At 36.5% G+C, this 13,472-nt stretch overlaps 1 protein-coding gene across 1 annotated transcript; it reads left to right on the forward strand.

Moving 5' to 3' along the window:
* Nucleotides 1-4,039: 4,039 nt before the first annotated feature.
* On the forward strand, nucleotides 4,040-13,395 carry LOC114243903 (zinc carboxypeptidase-like). The gene is made up of 7 exons (XM_028175552.2): nucleotides 4,040-4,369; nucleotides 5,380-5,543; nucleotides 6,585-6,811; nucleotides 8,746-8,830; nucleotides 9,896-10,098; nucleotides 10,958-11,042; nucleotides 12,342-13,395. The coding sequence occupies exons 1-7, from the start codon at nucleotides 4,083-4,085 to the stop codon at nucleotides 12,602-12,604; spliced, it is 1,314 nt and encodes a 437-aa protein (XP_028031353.2). The 5' UTR covers nucleotides 4,040-4,082; the 3' UTR covers nucleotides 12,605-13,395.
* Nucleotides 13,396-13,472: the final 77 nt, after the last annotated feature.

The raw sequence follows: 13,472 nt of genomic DNA on the forward strand, positions 1-13,472 counted from the left end.
TTCGTAGTGCCTCAATCGCTAAATAAAAGACCTAAACTTTTGTATAAAATAAACTTCAAACAAACAAAAGGAATCCGTCCGACGGGCGACACATCAAAGGGAAAACAAAATTGTTATTTTTATTTAATTCCGAGCATTTTCATATTTATTTTCCTTTTAAACCTCTGGACTTCCACAAATAATTCAAGACCAAAATTACCCAAATCGGTCCAGCCGTTCTCGAGTTTTAGCGAGACTAACGAACAGCAATTCATTTTTATATATATTATTATTTGGTTGCGCCAGCGTCATAACAGATTTGTAGATAGATGTTTTATAATAATATGGCAGCTATGACACTTTTCCCTTCCCCTTCCTCACCCATCCCCCGCGTCCTGGACTGGCTAGTACGAGCGACGCGGGCACACAGAAAAGAAAAAAGAAGAAAAATATGGCGGTTACCTCGCGCGCGCTCCGCATTACAGAAATCAGTTATTTTGTGATTTAATTATTATTGAGATGGCCTAAGACTTTATTCTTATACAACATTAGTGTCAGTGTATCACAGTGTCGCGCAAGATAGAAGATACACCAACTGGCTTCAAGCACTTCTAGCAGCCGTGATTCGGACGACTCCATCGTCTCCAGGTACGGCGTTTTCCTTCACAATTTCCCTCGGGTTGTGTTCCTTTGTTTCTTCCCGCCACGGCCCGAGAAAGTGTCATAGTTAAACAACGCAAATACAGTCCACACTCATTTTTGTAATAGATGACCGTTACAATTTTGGTCTACCAACCGCATAGCGCAACCATTATTATTATTATTAATTGCAGATTATATTGGGGTATTTGGTCATTTTGACTTGTTCGGGTCATTAGTGACCGCATCTATTATTGCCAGCGTTGGGTTCGAGTTTAAGTCAAAGTCTGGACCAATGTTTTTTGTTATAGATGAAAAAAATATCAGGGTCAGACCCTGAAAATGTACGTGTTTATCTTATACATATATGAAACATGTATCATTAGTGATAAAAGTTTGATCAGTGATTAGTTTAATACCGGATGCTCACTCAGTCTTCTTAAGTGACAATTGCGATTATTTGCTGGCAATTTTAGTATCAAGCGGTTTTTCTAGCCAAATATGTTTGGTTTGGAGGATTTGGAGGATTATACCTCTTTGATTATCGAGAGCCTACAGCTTATGAGTATTCACTAGTTGCGACCCTATTTAACTACTAGCAACCCGATCACTTACTTCGCGGCACAAGTGAAACTTGACGACAGAAACACAAAAAGAGCATGTCGAGATTTTTAGGCTAGGAATTTCTGCTGAAAACGTTGCACCCAGTTTGTTAACAGTGACTTGTCAGTTTTCAACGTGACCATAGAAATGTCCGTGGTCCAAAATCTAAGAAAGTGTCCAGTGTGAACAAATAGACTATTGCGGCAATACCGGAGTCGAAATCCGGTGGGCGCTTACCGTTTACCTAATGCAATAAGGCCCTTCGTACACAAGGCTACGCAAATATTCGATACTAATGTTGTCAACGACATTAGTATCAAGTCGCGAGTATCGAGTAGCACACGGTCCGTACACACGACAATGTATCGCAAGACGCGAGTTGCCTATTTAGTCACTATATCATTAATTTAACATCAGATATTACTTGTTGTATTGGTTATGGTATACTGGATACGGATATCTGGTACGCTAGATAATTATCCTAGATCATAACAACAGCGTCAGCAATCCGGCTTACAGCATCGGCTATCATAATAAAATGTACACAAAATTCGTGTAAATACCTAAAACAAAAGCTTAATAAAAAGAATATACCGCCTAAAAGTGTTTTTTCATTACAAAACTATGTACTGACTATTTTTAAAACTATCAAAATATACCAATCTGTTATATTAACGGCCTTTCCTACGACTATGGAAAGCTTTTTCTGTTATTTGCTTTTTTGAGTATTCCTTTAATTTATAATTATATAAACAAGGATATTTTTCCACCTCAGAAATAAATGTATTATTAAAAAATTGCTCCGCTATCTTGGAAATCGCCGAGACTTATGTAGCGAAGATCTCGACAAGCAGGTAGCGCGCGATTGGCACGACGCGAGTCGCGGAACGAATATCGGCGACGCGACTCGTGTACGAACCTCAATGGATTTCTATGGCGGTAGTCGTTTGGAGACTAAAATAGTCGAGTATCTAAGATTTACGTAGCCTTATGTACGAAGGGCCTAAGTGTTTTGACACTTCACGAATTACTTCCATGATAAAATAATGGAATAGCATCGTGTTATAAAAATGAAATCCTGACGATTTATTAATCTGCGTAATTGCTCTTGATAGAGTCTAGTGTTAGTCCGGACAGTCCTGCTTATAGTTAATGTGACACAGTTATGTTTTGCAGCTTAAAGATTGGGTGCAATAAACACAATTGAGGTTTCTACTCTTGGCTTTTCTAAAAAATAGCTAATACTTATTGGGAACAAATCGCGCACGGCCATGCGGCCTCAATTTAGGATTCCCTGTGCTATGGGTACCAGAGACCGATAGACATGTAATACTGAGATCTTCGAATTTATAATATCTCAAGGTGGGTGGCGCATTTACGTTTTAGATGTCTATGGACTCCAGTAACCAATTAACACCAGGTGAGCTGTCAGCTCGTCCAACTATCTAAGCAATAAAAAACGTATATATTTTTACTTAAATACATATATAGATAATAAACACCCGAACAAAAGAGCAAACAAAACTGTTTATAAGACAATGTTTGCCGGATGTGGAAATCGAACCCACGATCCTCGACGCAACAGTCAGGACCGCTAACTACTGCACCACTGAGTCACCAAAATATTACTTCTACTTTATGGGTCACTTTGTTATTGAGATATTTGGGTTCTGGAAACCAATTAATACCCAGCTTAAAGCTTGTAATAAAAAATGTATCATCTTTTTTTTTATTGCTTAGATGTGTGGACGAGCTCACAGCCCACCTGGTGTTAAGTGGTTAGTGGAGCCCATAGAAATCTACAACGTGAAATGCGCCACACACCTTGAGATATAGTTCTAAGGTCATAGTATAGTCACAACGGCTGCCCCACCCTTCAAACCGAAACGCATTACTGCTTCACGGCAGAAATAGGCGGGGCGGTGGTACCTACCCGTGCGGACTCACAAGAGGTCCTACCACCAGTAATCCTTTGACAAGAAATTTTTGTCGCACGTGGCAAAATTGAACTTGAAATATTCGAAGCCGAACATCACGTATACATCAGCATTATAATTGTACTCCGTAATCAAATAGATTAAAAAACGATGACAACCAGAATATTGGTAATAAAACATATATCAATAAAGGTTGCATCGTAAAGATATTAAGAACTGGAAAAGTTTTATAGTGGCCATCATTGGAATTAGTTGCTTCGTTTGAAGAAATATTTATGACTTGTAAACGAGCTTACGAGGTTCAGGTGTTTTTGGTACTTTTAATTGCTATAATTATCTTTGCTTTAAGTTAATAGAGCTTTGGCTGGATACATCTAAAATCAGGTCGCCGATTTACTGGTGGTAGGACCTCTTGTGAGTCCCACGGGTAGGTACCACCGCCCCACCTATTTCTGCCGTGAAGAGTAATGCGTTTCGGTTTGAAAGATGGGACAGCCGTTGTAAGTATACTGAGACCTTAGAACTTATATCTCAAGGTGGGTGGCGCATTTACGTTGTAGATGTCTATGGACTCCAGTAATCATTTAACACCAACTTATAAGAAATAAATTTTAGCCAAGACGGGCCGGTGATGATATATGCCATATGTATACCATTGTTATCCCTTAGGAATCACAACACTGTCTACCTTGAGACATTAGGTTGTAGTCTCAATAAAAGATTAGATAATTAGATAAATGATAAAATCGATTGTAAATTTCCATTATATCCTAAAGGTATCCTAAAAAATATTTACTGCACCAAATTATTTTACAGCACCAATTAGTTTATGGTTTAACACAATTTTTAATATCAACTTTATTTATTTAGATACAGTAAACAGCTACAACTAGTTTGGTTGTAGCATAATTACAGCATACGAAAATGATTTTAATTTTTTTCATTTTATTTCTGGCTGGTTCTTTTGTGGCAAGTGAAAGATTTAAATTCGATAATTATACTCTTTACAAAATATTACCGAAGGATAGTAGTGACTTTGTGATTTTGCAAGAATTGTACGAAAATGATAGAAGGTTCGATTTCTGGGACGATCCTATTCCTACTGCTGAATATTTGAACGTAGTAGCTGCACCACATGATAAAATAGACCTTGAAAATATTTTAATTCAGAATAATGTGGCATTTATACCAACTATTCAAAACATACAAGAGTGAGTATCTTATGTTATTGCCATACAAGGCGAAGGAAAGTATGGTTTGAATGTCGCTTATGGACCTTGGCGATGATAAAGCCATGGCTTTCCGTAAGCATATGGTTTTTTTTTCCTACCTATGCTGATAGCCTTGAGAGGCTATTTCAGCTTCGCTCTAACGTTTGTAGGTGAACTCACCGGGCTCAAACCGGAGAGTTGCTAACACTGACCATAGCAAGAGCAGTGCTACGCAGAATCTACCACCGGATCGGAAACACGACCCACTGAGAAGATCTGACGAGAAACTCAGTGGGCTGTGTGTGGTTTAATTCGCTCGTCGAGCCCTTCGTCGCAAGCGACGGGTTCGACGAGGACAGTGACCGGTGCTTGTGATGCCTAAAAGCACCGTTAATGGATCAGGAGGATCCGTAATGACGTGCTACCGTTAGCATATGACAATACAGTATTTTTTTATTTGAAATTATATTTTATTTCCCCTTTCCTTTATTTACGATTCCGTAATAAAATTCTATAATTAGTTTAATACATATACTACCGATTACAAATATTTATCGCAAAAAAATAGGTGTTTGTATGTTTTTCTTTTTGGCCATTTAAAATTTACTTAGTCTTATTATTTAATTTTTCTTATTATTTATCAGTTTTTAGTTGTTGTAAGTAAAACCATGTACTAAGTTTTATTGGATAAAATCGCTGAAAGGAATAAGTCTCAAGCCTGCATCGTGCTATATATAATTTCAATATTTTTTACATAATGTCATCATCATCTTCGTCGTTTTCTTCATTGCTGAAGGTCGTGTTCCTGAAACTTGACCGTTGCCTGTCTTGTTTTTGTTTTACATAATGTACAAGTTACAAAAATAATTATTTTGAACCATCGGTCCGTTTTGTATCCACCTAACAAACCCAACGACTCTGTTGCAAACGGCAGTATCAGCCTGTCCTATTAGCTATTATTAATTAAAGTGCCAAATGATTTCCCGCACCGAACATGTTGAAACTTTCAGAGCCATTGACCGACAGACAGTTAAAAAGTATACACGCAATAATATCCGAAGTATGCAATGGGATGCGTATTACGAACTGGAAGAAATATACGCCTGGATAGATGATTTAGCAAAAACATATCCAGATATTGTCACAACTGAAGTCGCTGGTACTTCATATGAAGGTATTTTTTTTGCATAAATAGATGACTTAGCAACTCAGTTCTGCTCCTAAAAAGCTACTTCTCTAAGTCACAGATTTAATACGTGAATAGAACCGTCCGAATTCCATCAATGAACTAATCCTATCGTGAAATGGAAATCTTAATTGTATCAACCTAATGATGATCGTGTCCATGATGCAGCCTACACATAATGGCTTTAGAGGCAATAGAGCAGTGGTATCAAATTTCTCATCATATGTGCTCAAACTAGGAATATTGATTCTACGGCAAATTTAAGCAAAATTAGGAGTAGAATTTTTAAGTTGAGATGGTTGTGATGGTCTCATTATTAAGACAGATAAACCATTTAAAATTTATTATAATAATAATGAGACATTGATATTTGGGTCTACAGAAATATTTGTAGCATAATTAAATAGGTTCTTGAAATAATCTCCCTATATTATATTTATTACCCAGTTATAGTTTCTGCAGCTAATTTAAAATAATCTTTTTGATAGTCTTCCCTATTCTCTATCTTACTAAGCTCCTGCTTCTTCAGTCGATCGCTCATTGCTGAGTATCGTGATGAACCCGCCTGTGACCTTTTTTTTGTAATTTGTAGCCAATTATGTTGGTCAGTGGTACAGTGAAGTGCGTGACTCAGTCTCGTGACCAGATGCTCGGCCACTTAGTCACTCCATCTTTTTTAGCTCCAACCTCTGGTTCGTCTTCCATTCACTTTAGCCAGCACTATAGCTATACTATTACTATACTAACTATAACTATACTTACTGGTAGTAGGACCTCTTGTGAGTCCGCGTGGGTAGGTACCACCACCCTGCCTATTTCTGCCGTGAAGCAGTAATGCGTTTCGGTTTGTAACTATACTTGAGACCTTACAACTTATATCTCAAGGTGAGTGGCGCATTTGCGTTGTAGATGTCTATGGGCTCCAGTAACCACTTACCACCAGGTGGGCTGTCCACCCATCAAATCAAGAAATAAAAAATTAAAAAAGTCTCTTACTAGACTATGCAAATAAAATCAAATTAAATTCAGGTCGAGAAATTAAGGGATTGAAAATATCCCATGGGTCCGGTAGAAGGATAGTGTTTATCGAAAGCGGTATTCATGCTAGAGAATGGATCACTCCAGCTACAGTATGCTATATCACCGCCCAGTTGCTTACTAGTAACGATCCAGAGACAAGGGCAGCAGCAAGAGATTTCGACTGGTATATATTCCCTGTGACGAACCCAGATGGGTATGTTTGGACACACACTGATGTAAGTGTATATGGAAATAAGTGTTTATGTATTACTCGTATAAGAAATATGTGGTAATTTGTTATTTTATGTATTTTATATGAATGATTTTTAAAACCACATTAAAGGAATGATTTCGATTGACAGTGTATGTTTCCATCTAATTTTTTTTTTAATGCTTAGTGCAAGTCATAATCTTTATCACTTAATTTTCCTTCAGTCCATTTTAACCTGTCATCTAAAGCATATGGTTTTAGTTTCTGATTAAAAGAAAAACATACGGTTGAACAGTCGCATTGAGTGATTCAAGTTCTCACTCAATGCAAGACAACATTGTCTTTAAATCTTCAACTAATTAGAATGGAATTGATATACATATTTCATTTAAAATTCAATAACAATATACCTAAACTAGATTATAATATAGTATAATTTATTTTATTTCTACCTTTTTGTTACTAATAATGTTAGAAATACCTACCTTTTACCTTTTATCTACAACCTACGAGGGCTGCACTAAAAGTATCGGGAATGGAATATGTCCACTGTTCCTGTCATATCAAAATCTTTTTAATTGAAAACTCCTTGGTTTTAAAAATCGAATACCATTTATTTATTTAAAAAAAGATTCTCGGTCTTGTCAGGAGGTTTTGTCAAACTTGTTTAGTCGTTGAGAAAATGGAATTGACTCGAGAAAATTCAAGAGCGATGATTTATTATGACTTTCGAAGTGGCTTAACACAAAAACAGTGTGTTGACCGGATGATTTCTGCATTTGGTGATGAAGCCCCATCCAAAACCACAATTTTTCGCTGGTTTGCTGAGTTTCAACGTGGACGTGTCAAGCTCAGTGATGATCCCCGTCAAGGTCGTCCAAAAACTGCAGTCACCCAAGAAAACGTTGATGCTGTGCGTAAGCTGATTGAGGAAGATTGACATGTGACATACCGCGAAATTCAGGCAACTTTAGACATTGGCATGAGTCAAATACAAATAATCTTGCATGAACAATTAGGTGTAAAAAAGTTGTTTTCCCGATGGATACCGCATTCGCTCTGTGAAGAGCAAAAAGCGGCTCGCGTTACTTGGTGCGTCAGAACTCTCGAATGATTCCACGCAGGATCCTCAAATGCTGTATACAACATTGTATCACGTGACGAATCCTGGATATACGCGTACGAACCCGAAACAAAAAACCACTCACGAGTTTGGGTGTTCGAAAATGAGTTAAAGCCAACAAAAATTGTTCGTTCACGGAGTGTTGCAAAAAAAATGGTGGCCACGTTTGCCTCCAAAACCGGCCATATTACGACTATTCTTCTTGAGGGACAAAGAAAGGTTAATGAGAATGGTATGCTAGCATTTGTTTGCCACAGGTCGTTTTTGAACTCCGTAAAGAGAACTGCAACCGCCGCATCATCCTCCATCACGACAATGCGAGTTCTCACACCGCGCACAGAACAAAAGAGTTTTTAGAGCAAGAAAACGTAGAATTATTAGACCATCCGCCGTACAGCCCCGACCTAAGCCCTAATGATTTCTATACTTTCCCTAAAATAAAGAATAAATCGCGTGGACAGAGATTTTCATCACCTGCAGAAGCTGTGGACGCCTACAAAACGGCCATTTTGGAGACCCCAACTTCCGAATGGAATGGTTGCTTCAATGATTGGTTCCATCGTATGGAAAAATGTGTCCAATTTCGCGGAGAATACTTCGAAAAGCAATAAATACATTTTTATATAGTAATGTTGTGTCACTTCGTTAATTCCCGAAATTTTCAGTGCCGCCTAGGTAACATGGTTCTGCAATGTATGATTTTAGTCACTCACCGTAACAAATTGCAGGATGTTGAAGAGTTTTTATTGAAAATATAAGTAATTTAGGCAAATACTTGGTATTTTGAAGTATCTTTATCAAATAACTAATTTATTATTTTTTGTATTTTTTTTTAGTTTAGACTGTGGCGCAAAAACAGAAAGCCAGTCGGTACAGAATTTGGTATTGATTTAAATAGAAACTGGAACAGTAACTGGTTGGGTATGTGATTAACATAATATTCATTTATTGATTGATGTTGTAAGGAATAGGGCATAGTATTTTTATATTAGGACAATAGACAAAACTTTATTAATAACATGAAAATTATTTATGAAATAATATGACAAACGAACAAAGCTTTGCGCCATATATTTCGGTGTTTATCCCACGCTGTCAATCAGCCTGGGATAGGGTGACGACTCAATCATGCTGAAATAACACAATGTACAATATAAAATTGTGATCATTTAAGCGAGTTCTCCATGCTACGCGACGTAGTTAACGCTAGTCATACAAATCAGTCATATTCAAGGCACATCTAAGTCATACTTGCAATAAAAAGTGTCTTGATATCTTATTTAAATATACTCAGAGCGTGCTCTCAATGCGCAAGGAGTTTTGCCGCGAAGATAGGCTATATAAGCCATCTTCGAGCGCACGAGCGCCAAACCGACGGATAGGAGTCAAAGTGGTCGCCATGGCCGAAATCGGTCGGATGATCATCATCATCATCATCATCATACTCAGAGCTTAAGTGGAGAAATAGACGAGCTTTAGATCCACCTGATCTTTAACGTCCACCGAAACCCATAAAGTCATGAGGTTGGAACAGTAGCATAGGAATTGAAATGCCAGCCGGAGCATATTTTTTTCCTACCTATGCTGATAGCCTTGAGAGGCTATTTCAGCTTCACCCTAACGTGTAGGTGAGTTCACGGGGCTCAAACCGGAGTGGTGCTAACACTAGCCCTAGCAAGGGCAGTGCTACGCAGAATCTACCACCGGATCGCAAACGCGACCCACTGAGAAGATTCGGCGAGAAACTCAGTGGGCTACCAGCCGAAGCTTAAGATCGATTAGTAGCACACAGTGTTTTATGGCATTAAAATTAAATATAGTAGAGGCTTGCAATTGTTTTTAAACTAAACTCTTGGTGGTTACCATGAGTGTACCTATGAATCGGGAATCAGATGTAAATACAAAGAAAGCAGTAGAAGATTTTTTAACTTTTTAGTGTGATTTTCTGTTACTTTGATATTTTATCCTTATTTTTCCCTATTTCAGTTAAAGGCTCCAGTACTAATCCGTCTTCAAATAACTACGCTGGTCTTGGACCATTCTCGGAACCCGAAACCCGCACTCTTTCCACATACATAACGGCTATCGGAAATAAAATTGATATATACCTGTCGATGCATTCCTCTGGCCAGCTGTTATTGGTACCTTTTGGCAACACAACTCAGCCTTTGGCAAATTATTATGATGTGGTAAGTGCTTAGAAGCTTATTTTTTTTCACTAGATAAATAGCTGAGATTATGGCCTATGTAGTAATTAAGAACAGAAATTACTCCACCTGCCTTAAACTTAAACTCGTGGAGTTCGAATTCTAGTATATTGGATGTACCGGTTTTTCTAATCTTGTTCTCCTAAATCATAGACGTTACTTAGGGATTATGGCAAACAATTAACTCTAAGTTAGCCACAAGTTGGTCAGCCTATCTCAGTTAATAAATAGAAAAATTAACGAAACGAACAAAAAGAAAAACAATGGATTATAACTGATTGGATGGTAAAATCTTATAATCATGATAATTTCATAATAATCCCTTATAATTTTGTGAATTTATACTGAGCATGAAATTCTTACGTGTTGGAATTAAGATCTAACTACTTAATTTTGTAACGTTGGTTGTATGTTTTATGATTCTTGATACATATACCAAGATGTCCACGATCATTCTTTGGTCTGACTCGGTATCAGTGTGATAAAAATTTCATATTCAGAGTGTTTTGTATGAATGATGTCCTTGTCTTTTATGAATGTTTGACATTACACAGAAGACTGTGTCATTACACAGGAGAAAATCTTAGTTTGTAGCCATCGAATATTTTTTTTCTTTTTTTATTTATTTATAGCTTAGATGGGTGGACGAGCTCACAGCCCACCTGGTGTTAAGTGGTTACTGGAGCCCATAGACTTCTACAATGTAAATGCGCCACCCACCTTGAGATAAGTCCTAAGGTCTCAGTATAGTTACAATGGCTGCCCCACCCTTCAAACCGAAACGCATTACTGCTTTATTTTCTTTATAACTAGATTATTGAAGTTTATTTCTTTTATGCAGGTGAATATTGGAAGGCGTGCGATGGGAGCTTTATCCGTGAGATACGGTACAGAATATACAACAGGAAATATAGCTGAAGCCATATGTGAGTAATTAATAATACAATCTAGAAATTCGCGGGTCGTGGACGAACTTAATAATACTTTTGTGGTCACGGAAAACTATAGTTGGATATACTATAATGAAAATAAAAACGCGAGCCTAAACAGTAAAATTAGTTTTCACTGATCAGTGATTGGTATATTTTATTTTATTTATTTATTTGAGAAACCGACAGCACAAAACAAAAAAAAATATTTAAAAAAATTGCTAAAACAATAACCAAACGTGTTTACATAATTAAAACCACATATAAGTAGATAACAAAGAAAAAAAAAGAGAAATTTAGAAATTTTAGTTTACACTAGCGACCCGCCTTCGCTTCGCTTCGGAAACATTAAAAGACATATGACACCAAAAAAAAAAAAAAAAAGTAGCCTATGTTCATCAGGGACAATGTCGGCTTCTAATGGAAAAAGAATTTTTCAAATCGGTCCAGTAGTTTCGGAGCCTATTCGAAACAAACAAACAAACAAATCTTTCCTCTTTATAATATTAGTATAGACAAAAAAACAAAAGCAACACAATACGCACATATTATTATGTACATCAACTTACTCTCTTCGGATTAAATCACCTTATGTATATAATTAAAAGTATATCAATATGTTTATCAGTCTCTGGTACAAAATATAACACAGTGAATCCTAAATCGGGACCGAATGACCGTGTATGATTTGTTCTCATTTATTAGTTATTATTATTATGATAATTAAAATGTGAACTTTTGAAGCCTCATCGTTTCGATCGGCATATCCTGAATACTGGCATATTGGAAGCCATTACGAATTGTTGAATTAGCATTCAATATTTTAATGATATAGATAATAATCGAGATCGTAATAATTACCCGATATAAAACAACTAGCTATCTTGAATTATTACGGCTCTCAATTTTTTTTTATCAGGAATAACATAATCTATACTAATATTATAAAGCTGAAGAGTTTTTTCGTTTGAACGCGCTAATCTCAGGAACTACTGGTTCGATTTGAAAAATTCTTTCAGTGTTAGATAGCTTATTTATTGAGGAAGGCTATTTATAACATCATGCTAAGACCAATACGAGCAGAGCCCTAATAACCTCCTCTTTTGAAGTCGGCTAAAAAGCATGATTTTGGTACCTTAAATAGCTCCTTAACATTTTATTATTCAAAAATACACTTACTTCTACGTAAATGAAGTCGCGGGTAAAATTTAGCGTTATACCAAAGTAACTATTCCACGCGGACGAAGCCGCGGGCAAAAGCTAGTATTATTATAATAGTAACTCTTCATTTATCAGACCATGCAACGGGAAGCAGCGCAGATTGGGTCAAAGAATTCCTTGACGTTCCCTTAGTCTACATATACGAGCTCCGTGACAGGGGAACTTTCGGTCATCTCCTGCCTCCTGATCAGATCTTGCCCACCAGCGAAGAGACAATGGACTCTATAATAGACCTCATCCACCAAGCCAAGAGATTTGGATACATGAACAGCGGAAACGGACTAAAATTTTCATTTTTAACTCCACTACTGCTTTTCGTTGTTAAATCTGTTGTGTGATGTTTATTAACCTAGCAATCAAAATTCACAAAAAAGTTACGAGTCTGATTCCCTCGTCTGACATTTTATAACTACTTTCTGATTTCGATGGTTTCTCTACATGCATATAATTTGAAAAGTGCTAGTTTAGGTGTGATTATTTGTAATCAAGATAAATCATTATTGTACTTCAATTAATTTGTAACATTCAGTGCGTTTTGTCTTTAGTAGACATGACATCTGTACTATTTTATTTTTGAAAAATCTATTCCGATTATTTATATTCACTTCTACGAGTATATAAACTTCTATACCTAGTCAACCATCTACATTATTCATATATTATTATGTTCTATGTATTTCCAAAAAAATAAACATACAAAATACCAACTTTTTTTTTAAGTTGAACACAATATAATACAATAATATGAATAGTGTGGATAGGATACTAGGCATAAAAGTGCATTATTGTGAACTCTTCCACTAATAGGAAGGTTATGTGTATTTTAATAATAATCACGCCTGTCCCAACAAGTTTTGAAACATTCCACTGCACTTTGCATTATTCTTGGTCGAAACGAGTTAATTAAAAATTAAATAATAATTAATGTAATTCGCCAAGAACGGAAACTGCATATTTTTCGACAGAAAGATTAGATTCGTAGAACATAGCAAACAAAAATGCACAAGCAAAATAATTTTTACAATCCTAATTTCATACAAATTAAAAGCATTTCGTGAATTTTTTAGCACTGTTTACTTATTTTACTTCTACTACTTAATATTTTAATAAATAATGATGTAGCAAAATATATATATTTTTTTTATTGCCTTTGCAGGCAGACGGGCATACGGCCCACCTGATGGTGAGTGGTTATCGTCGCCCATA

The sequence above is a fragment of the Bombyx mandarina genome, chromosome 25 (genome assembly GCF_030267445.1).
Source record: "Bombyx mandarina strain Sakado chromosome 25, ASM3026744v2".
NCBI classification, from domain to species: Eukaryota; Metazoa; Arthropoda; class Insecta; order Lepidoptera; family Bombycidae; genus Bombyx; species Bombyx mandarina.